The sequence below is a fragment of the Pelmatolapia mariae genome, linkage group LG2 (assembly GCF_036321145.2).
Source record: "Pelmatolapia mariae isolate MD_Pm_ZW linkage group LG2, Pm_UMD_F_2, whole genome shotgun sequence".
In the NCBI taxonomy this organism is placed as follows: domain Eukaryota; kingdom Metazoa; phylum Chordata; class Actinopteri; order Cichliformes; family Cichlidae; genus Pelmatolapia; species Pelmatolapia mariae.
The window spans coordinates 26,208,267-26,220,262 of record NC_086228.1 but is presented as its reverse complement, the minus strand read 5'-3'; the positions used below and the strand labels follow the sequence as shown (position 1 = coordinate 26,220,262).

Sequence of the window (11,996 nt, the reverse complement as noted above, 5' to 3'; positions counted from 1 at the left end):
AAACTCAGCCATGTGGTCCAAAAATCCTTGAAGAAATTAATATGATCAGCGTTTGTGAGTGTAATTTTTCAACACATTAGGAACAGAATGAAAACCAAACCTCTTAAGCTGTTAAGATACTCCCATAGGACCTACACTTTTGCTCGCTTGACCAGGCGGGGTGGTTTGAGAGTGTGTGTTAACTGGCTGCCCTAGTAAAGGCTGAAGAGACAGTGGTTTTAGCGATTTGCTGAAAGTACAAGGTGGTTTGAAGAGTGGTTTTTAAGAGCCAAACGATACCAGCTCTAAAGTTCATCTCCACTTAATGTGGCTTTTGACAATAAGGTACTCTTCCCACATCCTGTAGTACTAATCACATATCCTTAGAATAGCCTTGGATATTTGATATCATTGGATATTTGTTATCATCATGTGAAACCCAAGGCGTTGCAAAGTGGCTCTGTGAAGCTGCAGCTAGGCAGAGCTTTCAGTGTTATTGTTTTAATTTGCTTTCCTTTGATTAATTTTTTTGAATGCACCCTTTCCAGCTCTCTTAATAAGTAAACACGATATGAATAAAAAGCTGAGGTTTGTTCTTATTGTCTTGTGTGATTGTCCTTTTATACTCCTTTACTCTCTGTTATGTCACTGTGATTTCAGTTGTTCTTCTGTCTGTTAACAGTCTTTGAGTTTTTAGAAGGAATGCATCCATAGATTGGCATTTGAGTCATACCTTACAATTTTAGTATTTTTTAGCCAATTATGCTACACACATGTCAATTCAACTCACACTGCACATGTGGTACATGCTTCCTAACTGGATGCACTGATATCTGTGAGGATTAACTGACTTGTTATTTTCAGGTGCTTCCCTTAAAGTTTTTGTGGTTTCCTCCTGCACCTTAACCATGAATCAAAGCACCAAAGTATTAGAAAAACTTTTTAGAGAGTGAAAGAAGTAAGGTATTGAGTCTATGACGACCTGCACTGCATCATAATCCTATTGAGCTATTGTGGGAACAGCTTAAACTTATATTGCATAACAAGTGGCTTTTATACTAATTTAATTTGTGGGAGGATTTCAGGAAGTGTGGGCTGAAATTGATTCAGATTACTTGAACAAATTGACAGCTTGAAGTGATTCTTTGACTAGATTAAATTTAAAGGATGAACTAGTAGAATATTCCAATAATTTCTATTCACTTTGCAACACATTTGATGAATAGGTGTTTAAGTTCGAATGGAAAACATGTACTTCATATTGCATGTGACTTCTTTGACCATGAATATGATTATATTCCAAGTTGGTAGAATAAATCCTCTGGAGAGCATGAATGTGTCTGCTAAGATTCATGGCAAAGAATCACCTCGCTACAATGAGCTGTGTATCTTCTTCATGTGGCGTGTTTGGGTGCCGTGCAGTCTTGGGGTGTCGGTGTGTTTAGTCATGTCTTAAATGTGGAGCCCAAAGAAAATCTGAGTGGGAAAGTGTTTGCACACATCCCTTCCTGTGACATAATTATCTTTTCTGCTGCAGTTTGCCCTTTCACCAGTCTGCTCCCCGTTCAAATTATACTCTGACGAATAGGGTTTAGTGTTCAGATTTCTGCGGATATAAACATTACGTTTACATGTATACTGAAAGCTTGTGATCTTGTTTGCATGTTCAGCTCATGCTTGTGTGTGTTTATATGTATCTTACATTGTATTAGGTTACCATTAGCTGACCACAAACATAATGGATCCACTTAAGTAATTACATACTATCTACACACACACACAGAGCGCTGTCACTGCATTACATTATCTCTCTAATGTAAAAGGCACTAATGCTGCTGGTCCTTGTGAATGTATTGAAAACCGATCGTATCATATGTCGCACTTATTGCACACTTGTCAGTAATACCGCCCTTTGTAATTTGTTGCAGTGCTGTTATTGAGGCGTCATCTATAAGTATGGAAGCACATTGCTTTTTTTCTATGCCACTGATGTGCAGAAAGGTGACAAAATTGCATATAATGGGGTCATATTGAACATTACGATTTCCCCCAGTGGTTTCATTTTAAATGATGAAATTGCAAGAAGTTTTTCACAGCCACTTATATGAAAGCGCAAACAACTTTCTTCCACTCAGGCTTTCTTGTTTAGTTAAAGAACGGAAGGTTCTTCCTCTCTGTGTGGCTAAAAGCAAACATAGTCATCTCTTCTATTTAGAGCATTGCTTATATCACATTTAGAATAATGAGATGAACAATCAATAAACAATCAGCAGCACCACTTGTTCATCACAGACCATAAAGAAATGAGGACAAATTATAGTAACTCTGTCTCATGTTAATGTGTTCTTCTTGTCTCGGTGCTTATTATTTGTCTTCAGGTTACTTCCTGTTTTTTACTTTAAAGGTTTGTTTCCTTTCATGTCTTGTGTTAGTTGTCGTTCCTGCCTGTCTCCTCTGTTTGACTAGATAGTCTTCACCTGTGTCTTTTTTTAATTAGTCATAACTAATTCTTAAGAAGGGGGCAATTTTAAAAAGAAAGTAATAATACACTCCTCAAAACCATTTGTTATTTTTCACTGTAATTTTTATTCGCTATCAACTGACAAATACTCTGATCTTTGTATAACTTAGTGCTAGCTATAAAACAAAAAACAACCAATTGTTTATATCTTTTAAAAGTGATTATAGATATAAAGGGTGAACCCGGCCAGCTAAACATATACTGCATGCCATTCACTATTCTGTCTGACCTTATATTTACTTTATTTCTACCGTATCCATTATAGCGCTCATTTTTCTAACATACCACATATCCCAGCTAGTATTAGGTAAGATGTACATCTTGGAGGGGTCAATGGTCCATAACAGGGGTTAAGACAACTGTTCACATTGGCACACCTCGGCCAGTATTAACTGTGGAAGGAAGAAACTTAACAACAGGAAATCAAAGAAACACAGACACAGGGGGGAGAGGACGTGCAAAATCCAAACAGACAGGCCCCAGCCATCTCTGCTGCGATATAACATCTGTCAGTAAATAACAGATAAAATCTGCCTTCTGATGCTCTCTGTCTGGTTTATTCTAATGTCTGTAAAATTTCATTCTCATGAACTAAACCACTAAAGCATCCAATTTTATCATTTTATTCATGCTGCTAATAAAAGGCTTAATAAAAGTGAAATGGAAAGTGTGAGGGATAGATTCCTTCTGAGTCAGACACTAACACATGAAAGATGAAAATTATTACAAACCCACTGAAAGCATGCTTTGAGCAAATCACAGTGGACATATGGGGTATCGATTACTGCCTCAGTCTAATTGTGCATTTGTCTGTGCATGGTTAGTGTGTTTGGGGATGGGGATTTGTGGAGAAGAAGGAGACAGAGGGAGGGACAGAGGAGACATTTTCCTCCCACTCGTTTGTGTCAAGAAAGGGGGAGGTCCAATTTGTGTCATAAACCAACAAAACTAAGCATGCAAGGAAGGCGATAAACACAGGCCAGACTGAGAAATGATACAAGCAGGGTGACGATTAGGACCTTATTTCTTTTATTTGAACCAGAAGGGTCAGCTGTATTGTGAAAGATTTACCATCAAGTTTCCAAGAAGGCACCTGTTGGGGAGAAGAGTTGCACTTTTCTCTCAGAGTCATTGCTACCTGGGTCACACTGACGAGCAGCAATGGGCTTCGTTTTGTGGGGGTTCTTGACTGATTTCTTCACCTATGAGACCACCAAATCTGTGGTGGTAAAGAGCTGGTCTGTGGGTATCATCAACCGGATTGTACAGCTGCTCATCATCACCTATTTTGTCGGGTCAGTGATCTGTAGTTTTCTTTTGAGTTTTCTTCAGAGTGTAATAATGTGTGTAATAATGGGTGTAAATTGAGTTTTCCTTATAAAGAAATTAGCTAAATTACAAAAAGGAATATTTATTTCACTGATCCGTGTCATGCAGCTGGGTCTTCATCCATGAGAAAGCTTATCAGTCAAGCGACACCAACATTGAGTCCTCCGTGATGACCAAAGTCAAAGGCTTTGGTTATCTACAAAACCAAAACCAAAATGAGAACTATCAGAATCGTGTGATGGACGTGGCTGACTACGTATCGCCCCCTCAGGTGAGTGATCTCATGATAACATGACATATTTAAACTTTGTAGTTTTCTATGAGTTATTAACAATGTTGGCAGTTAAGATGCTGCAGTTGAAAGTGTTTTTAACCTCCTAAGACCCGAACTCTTCCACAGCATGCATTTTTAATTTCTCTTTGATATTTATGCTGATTGGGACCTGATGAATGTAAATACAAAGAATTACCAGATTTTTTTTTTACCTAATGCTTGTTTCTAAGAAAAATGAGAGCCACTTATGAGGATATTCGTTTAAAAGTTCGATAGAACAGTAGCAGTATAATGTCCTCGTAAGTGGATATCAGGCCCTTGTAGAGCAAAATTGAGTATTTTGGTCTAAATAACCCAAAATGTGATGTCCACATGTGTGGACGGCAGGTCCTAGGAGGTTAAAATAACTTTTATGATGCGCAAGCTTTCTGCCCAGTCTCATATGTGAGGTACTCTTGTGTAGTAATAAATAAACACAAAGCATATCATAAGCATTCAGTTGCTGTTTTAGGGTTCAGGCGTGTTCTGCATCATCACCAAACTCATCGTCACTGAAAATCAGTTCCAAGGACGATGTACAGAGGTGAGTACACATTCAAGCGCATGCTTTTGTCACATTTTACTATTTTACCATTAATTTTGAGTAGATTTTAAGGCTTGCTGGTTTTATTGTAACCACCTATGGCTTCTTATTCCTAGGCAGCATAAAATACGTCAAAATATTGCATATTTTGAAAGAAAAAGGAAACCAAATTGCAGAATTTTGGCCAACATATCAGGATCAATATTATTGCAAACTGATATTCCAGCAGATATCTGCCTGGCATTTATACTTACGGGGGTGTTTTTGGTCTCCGGAGAATCAACAGGAAGTCTTCAGCTAATTCACTGAAAGCCCTACAGCAAAAACATGGTCATATATATCAGTAAAGATTTATGACTACATTTATTTTTTCTGACAAATCTAATTAAAGTTTTAGTCTCTTTTGCACTGACATCAAATTACATTCTACTCCTATCTGTGTAAAAGTAAAGCGCTATACAAGCGCTATACAAATACAGGCCATTTACCATTTACCATTTACCATTTTGTAATGAGACAGTGTGTGTGACCAGGTAGGAGGGCCTTACCTCTGGATGGCAGGCAGACACTCGATTCTCAAGGCAATGCTAAAACTGTATATAGAATGGGAAGAACGGGAGTCTTTGAATCTATTCTGGAATTTGTTACATTTATTCATTTGGTATGGAAACAGCTTCATTTCAGTATAAGATGAATGCAATTAGTAATATCACTGATATGTATTCTTTAATGTTTCTAACGTAAACAGGCAGATCTGTAGGTTCTTAAACGCAGCCTGTTATCTGTCAGTGGCAGACAGGATGATTAAAAACTGACCTCACAGTGCATTAATAGCAGCTGGTAATACTGGCAACATTTTTCAAGTTATATTTGGACTGATATATCTTAGAGATGTGATTTTCAGTTTTATTTTTCAGTAGTAAAAGCACCAGAGCAGTCGTCCATGTGTTCCTGTTCATCCACTGTTACATTTCTATATGTTTCTTATTTTGTCTAAAAAAAATTCTACAGTTGATCAACAACTCGTGAGAGAAAGTTCAAGCATGCATTAAGTTTCTGTGTTTATGTTGTTTTTTAGACTGGGAAGAAATTTAGATGTTCTTCTGATGAACATTGCCGAAAGTATGTTGGCAGCAACCTTTACAATGGTGAGTCCGATTTTTTTTAAACAGAAACTTTCACATCAGTGCTGATGTCAAGTCTGTAGTGTTTTAACTTTGCTTATATCAGCATTTGTTGTTTATCTTTAAACATTCTTTAAATCAGATTTGTGGCATTGGCTGGTAAGTAAATACTAGATGAAAAAATAATCATGAAAAAATCTTTTAACCCAAAAATTGAATTAATAAAATAAGGCATGGTGCTAAAAACTGAGGAATTGAATTACGCTATGTAACAAAAAAAAACAGGGTTTCTTTGTTCTTTTAATCGGGACAAAAATATTTTTAAAGTAGAAGTTTAAAAAGAATCATATATGTATTTTATCTACCTTTGAGACATAAGGCAGAATGTAGCACTTAATACCCAGGAACAAACCTTCTTAAAAATAATATCAATATAAATAATATCAAAATAATGTGCAAAGATGTTTGTGATATTATTGTATCTTCAATTAATCTTTAATTGAATATAAGAATATATTTATAGTAGAATGAGCCAGTCCTTGTTAAAGTTGTAGATTTATTGATGGAATCTTTATACCACCTGATGTATTTACCATACTATATTTTAAATCCACTTTGTTTAAACCCATTGTAGTAAATGGTGAAAATTGAAGTGTGTTCCTATGTTTTGCAGGTTTAATATTATAATATTGAAACATATTGGTAACAGAAAATCAGACAATGCTCACTGATAAATATTTCAGTCTTTACAACCAGGTGCCATGTCCTTTAGCATATTTTAGAAGAATATCAACTTCACAGAGTATGAACCTAAATCAAAAAGCAGTGTAAATATTTATAGTTTTATCCAAAACTCCCTGGCCCTGTCTGACAAAGTAATTCACTCCTAAGCCTAATAAGTGGTTGTGGCAGCAAGAATTGCACTCAAGTGTTTGCAATAACTGGTAACGAGTCCTTGTCCTTGTGGACTGGAGGAATTTTGGCCCACTCTTAATTGCTGATTGAGGATGAATGGTCTGTTAAGGTCACACCAAATCATCTCAAGTCCAGACTTAGGCCACAGTCACTAGGCCACTCCAAAACCTTCATTTTGTTTTTTTAAGCCATTCAGAGCACATCAGTGGACTTGCTGTTATTTTTTGGATCGTTGTCCTGTTGCATCACCCAAGTGAGCTTGAGCTTCAGGGCATGGAATGGCAAGTCTACCAAAGCAGCCCCAAACAATCACGCTACCACCACCGTGTTTGACTATTAGTATGATGAACTTTCTATGAAATTTTGTGTTAGTTTTGCACTAGATGTAATGAGATGTAGACCTTCCAAAAAGTTAAAGTTTTGTCTCACAGAATATTTTCTTAAAAGTCTCGAGGCTCATCATGATGTTTCTCTGCAAATCTGAGATGAGCCTTTGTGATCTTCTGGTCAGCAGGCTTTTCTCACTGTTACTCTTCCATGGATGCCATTTTTGCCCAGTCCCTTTCTTATTGTTGAATGATGAACTCTGACCTTAAATGAGGCAAGTGAGACCTGCAGTTCTTTGGTTGATGTTCTTTGTGAGTCGTCGATGCGATTGGAGTAATTTTGGTCAACCGGCCATTTCTGGGAAAGGTTCACCACTTGTCCAAGTGTTCTCTGTCTGTGGATAAAGGCTCTTACCGCGTCGCAAAGCCTTAGAAATTGTTTTGTAGCTCTTTCCAAACTGATGGTTGTCAAGTTTCTTCAGATTGTGGCATGTTGTGTGGCTTCTTGAAATGTTTTGACCTAGCCCACTTTGTCAGACAGGTTCTACCTAAGTAAATTCTTGATTCAGTAGGTCTGGTCAGTAATCAGGCCTGGATGTAATGAAATTTAACTCAGATTTCCAAAACATTAATGATTTAAGTGGGACAATTACTTTTTCACACATCATTTTTTCCGTTAATAAATGAAATTATTATTTTCGATCTGCAATTTGTATGTGCTTGGGTCATCATTGTCTGACATAAAAATTTGTTTGATGATCTGAAACGTGTGGAAATGTACAAAAAAAACTTGGGGTAAATATTTCACAGCACTGTATAACTGATCATTATTATGGCTAACAGTATCTCCATTCAGTTACCTGAGCACAATATTTCCTTCCTCTTCTTTCTTACACACCAGGTGTAATAACAGGTGCTTGCCTTAAAAACTCCAATGAGTCCCATGGCATGTGTGAGATGGAAGGATGGTGTCCAGCTGAAAATGATGCCATCGAAATGTAAGAGTGCACGCACATCCCACACAAATACATCTCACTCACTGAAAGCCCTAAGTGTCATCTCTGTCCCTTTGTCTCTGTCTTTATCTCCCACAGTGAACCAATGGATGTGAACAGCTTCACTATTTTCATCAAAAACAGTATTCGTTTCCCTCTTTTTAATGTCACCAGGTAAACCACACAAACCTAAACTGAAGCAGCTAAAAAACATCAATATATTATGAGTGTCTTTTAAAAAAAAACATAAAATCATTTTCCTCACTCAGAGGGAACTTTCCACCCACAATGACAACCGAACAAATCAAGAAATGTATTTACCATCCAGAGGACGACCCCCTTTGCCCCATCTTTCGTGTGGGGGATGTGCTGAACTACACCGGTCAGAATATAACCGAACTGTTAAGCAGGGTAAGCATGAGTGTACAAGGTCGTATGAAGGTCTTGTCACTGTTAGGGTGTTTCAAGTTACAGACAGCGGACTTGTAATTCCCATGCAAAGCTTCTGAAGTGCCTCAATTATCATTAAGTACACAAGATAACACTTAGCTCAAAAAGCCAGATATTTTTGGAAGTATTTCACATTAATTCTCTCTGACCTAAAGTCAATCCAATTCCATATACTTCAATACCACCCTTGGCTTTGACACATATTTACGTCAAAGCCAAAGCTGGCATTACATATTTAAGTGCTGAACCTCAAGGTGTGTCTCTCTTTTCCCAATCCTTCTGTCTCAGGGTGGAGAAATAGGAATAAACATTCAGTGGGAATGTAACCTGGACTTAAACATTGAAAAATGTATTCCCAAGTACTCCTTCACACGACTCGATGCTCCATTTGCCAAGAATGCCGTGTCCAAAGGATACAACTTCAGGTAGTGATAATGATTCTTCCTCTTCAAGTTTACTTCTTTTTTTTTAAAATAGGTCTTTAGTTACTGTTTTCTCTTCTTTGAATACAGATTTGCCAAATATTTCAAGACAGAGAATGGGACTGAATTTCGGACTCTTCATAAAGCTTTTGCGATCCGTTTTGATGTTATGGTCACTGGCAAAGTGAGTTGTCTTCAGACTTACTATTAGACAAAGTGTAATAGCACCTGGCTAAAAACTAAGAATTTGCATGTGTGATTTTATGTGATTTATTTTCAGAAAATGTGACATTTATTAATTAAAAAAAACACTGAAACGTGACAAAATCAAGAAACTTTGCAGAAGTCTCAATTTAACATGAACTAAAATCATTTTGTTGAGCTGAGCATTGTGGGAAACCTACTACCACCACGTTAGCTTATTGTAGCACAGAGCTAGCTTAGCTTAGACTCTAGACTTAGCCTATCACATAGGTTGTTTTTCTAAACACAGCACAAAAGTTTTGAAGCTTCCAAATTTACAGTAATTACATAAGCAAATATACTCACCAACAACTTTATCGGGTACATGCTTTTAACACCAGGCTCAACACCCTTTTCGTCTTCATGGCATAGTCTCAACAAGGCAGAGAGATCTCTTCAGAGATTTTGGTCCCTGTTGGTATGAGCATCGCACAGTTGCTGCAGATTTCCATGATACAAATCTCCAATCCACAACATCCTAAAGGTGCTCTACTGAATTAAGATTTGTTGACTTTGAAGGCTATTTGCATACATTGAGCTCAGTGTCATGTTCCAAAAACCAGTTTGAAATGATCTGAGCTTCATGACACAGAGTGTTTTCCTCCTGGAAGCAGTCATTAGACAATGGGTACACTGTGGTCATAAAGGGATGAAAATGGTCAGCAACAATATTCTGGTAGGCTGTGGCATAAACAATGCCCAGTTGGTACTAAAGGCGTGTGCCAAGAAAATATCTTTGCTACCATTACACCACCAGCAGCATGGATCCATGCTTTCATGTTGTTTATACCAAATTCTGACACTACCCTTCAAATGTTAGGGCAGAAATCAAGATTCAAGAATAAACCAGGCAATGTTTTTCCAAGTTTCTATTGTCCAATTTTGGTGAACCTGTGTGGGTTATAGCCTTGATTTCCTGTTCTTAGCTGGCATGAGTGACACCTAGTGTGGTCTTCTGCTGCTATAGGGTCAATGTGTTGCACCATGCTCTCCTGCGTACCTTCTAACAAGTAGTTATTTGAGTTATTGTTGAGTAAAGCTGCTGCCATGCCATTGGCGGATAAATTATTTGAATTAATGAGCAGATGAACACATGTATCTAATAAAGTATGTAGTGAGTGTATGTTATCTATATTCCTTTGAAAATAGCTCAGCTGATGTTTCCAAGAATTCAGTCTTCAGACTAAACTGCTGGCCCAGAGCGCAATCAGTCCTCTCTCACCAGAGCAGAAAATAAGCATACTAGCCAAGTGTAAAAATATGACTTTTAAATCCCGGACTGTAAATGTTTAGAAAATAAATCACCATCTTTAAATATACATTTCAGTTATAATAGTGTAGAAAACCATTAAGGAATAGTACTTTATTTTAAAATTAAATATTATGGAGAGAGCCCGTGTGTATGAAACTGTGCATTACATGTCATCTAAAGTGACTCCATCTCTTTCAGGCAGGAAAGTTTAACACAATCCCAACCATGATCAACTTGGTAGCTGCCTTTACCTCAATTGGACTGGTATGAATTTCTTATCAACCTAATCTATTGTTCTCATGTTGCTCTTGGCTCTCATTGATCTTTTGTATCTGTCGTGGCAGGGCGCGGTTCTCTGTGACATCATCTTACTAAACTTCTTGAAAGGGGCAGAGCAGTACAAAGCCAAAAAGTTTGAAGAGGTATTGCTTTTCATGGCGCAGCAATATGTTTTTCCAGAAACCTATCAGAACCTTATCACAGATTTTCCTTGTTGCTTTGTCCGTGCAGGTGTCAGAGGCTCAGATAGAAGCTTCCATAGCTCAGAGTCCGGGGAGCCAGCTGTCACTCAAATGCATGAAGAGCTCCTGTGACTCTGGAGCACTTTCTCTCAACACCTATGACCAACCTCTCTAACCGACAGCAGCAATGTGAAGACATGGACTCCCCTTCCTCTTTCTCTTTCCCTTTCCACCTTATTATAAGAGGTATTCAGCTTTAGATTGGCAAGTATATGGAACAGGGTAAAGGAGGACGATGTTGTTGCCATCTCCATAAGAAGTAAGGGCTTGTAGCTCACAACAATAACTGTCAAACTAGAGCCTCTTTGTAATAGTAATAAAATCCATTTTTATTCCAAACATTTTGATTTAGCAACATATTAACTACGATAATCGTCAAACTCATGTTTGTCAGCTGAAAAGTGGAGCCGATTAAATCCTCCTGACTCAAGCCAAATAGGAAAAAATATGTCTAATACTGAAACACTGTTGAGAATAAATTATTTGAATAAGACTTTGGAGTATTTCTCTTTGTTGTCATATACGCACAAACACCGTCTGTTCTTTTGTCTAAAGTAAAAGTGTCCAAGTCTCTAAGTGGTGTAGAGACACAGCAAATCCTGGTTTTTGTGTGTGTGTGTGTGTGTGTGTGTGTGTGTGTGTGTGTGTGTGTGTGTGTGTGTGTGTGTGTGTGTGTGTGTGCGTGCGTGTGCGTGTGCGTGCGTGTGTGTGCATGTGTGTGTGATTTCAGTGTGGCTTGAGGTTTACAAATGGTCCATTATTAGTCCACATCTGGTGGATGTTGCACAGTCATGCAACAGTTACTGTGCAGATTAATGGACTATTATAGTGATTCTTATTCTCTCAATTTTTAGTCATTGTTTTTGTCTATGCAATTAAAAAAAAGTTTATTCTTCTGCTTTTCTCACAGATTTTCATCTCAGACAGTCCCTCTACTTCTCTCCGTCACATATTTTCATTTTCCCGTCATCCCTCTGTGCCCACCCACTCTTCACTACCAGGACACTAATAGATCGGCTAAAGAGCTTCTTAATGGTGCTGACAGTGATTTATGAGAAAGGA

The 11,996-nt window shown here is 37.7% G+C and overlaps 1 protein-coding gene across 1 annotated transcript; it reads left to right on the top strand.

The window, feature by feature from the left end:
- Positions 1-3,661: 3,661 nt before the first annotated feature.
- Positions 3,662-11,049, top strand: p2rx3a (purinergic receptor P2X, ligand-gated ion channel, 3a). Its single transcript, XM_063486659.1, has 12 exons — positions 3,662-3,795; positions 3,938-4,100; positions 4,615-4,686; positions 5,765-5,834; positions 7,953-8,049; positions 8,146-8,220; positions 8,316-8,457; positions 8,785-8,921; positions 9,009-9,102; positions 10,612-10,677; positions 10,758-10,835; positions 10,924-11,049. Exons 1-12 carry the CDS (start codon positions 3,662-3,664, stop codon positions 11,047-11,049), a joined length of 1,254 nt encoding a protein of 417 aa, XP_063342729.1.
- The last annotated feature ends 947 nt before the right edge of the window (positions 11,050-11,996 follow it).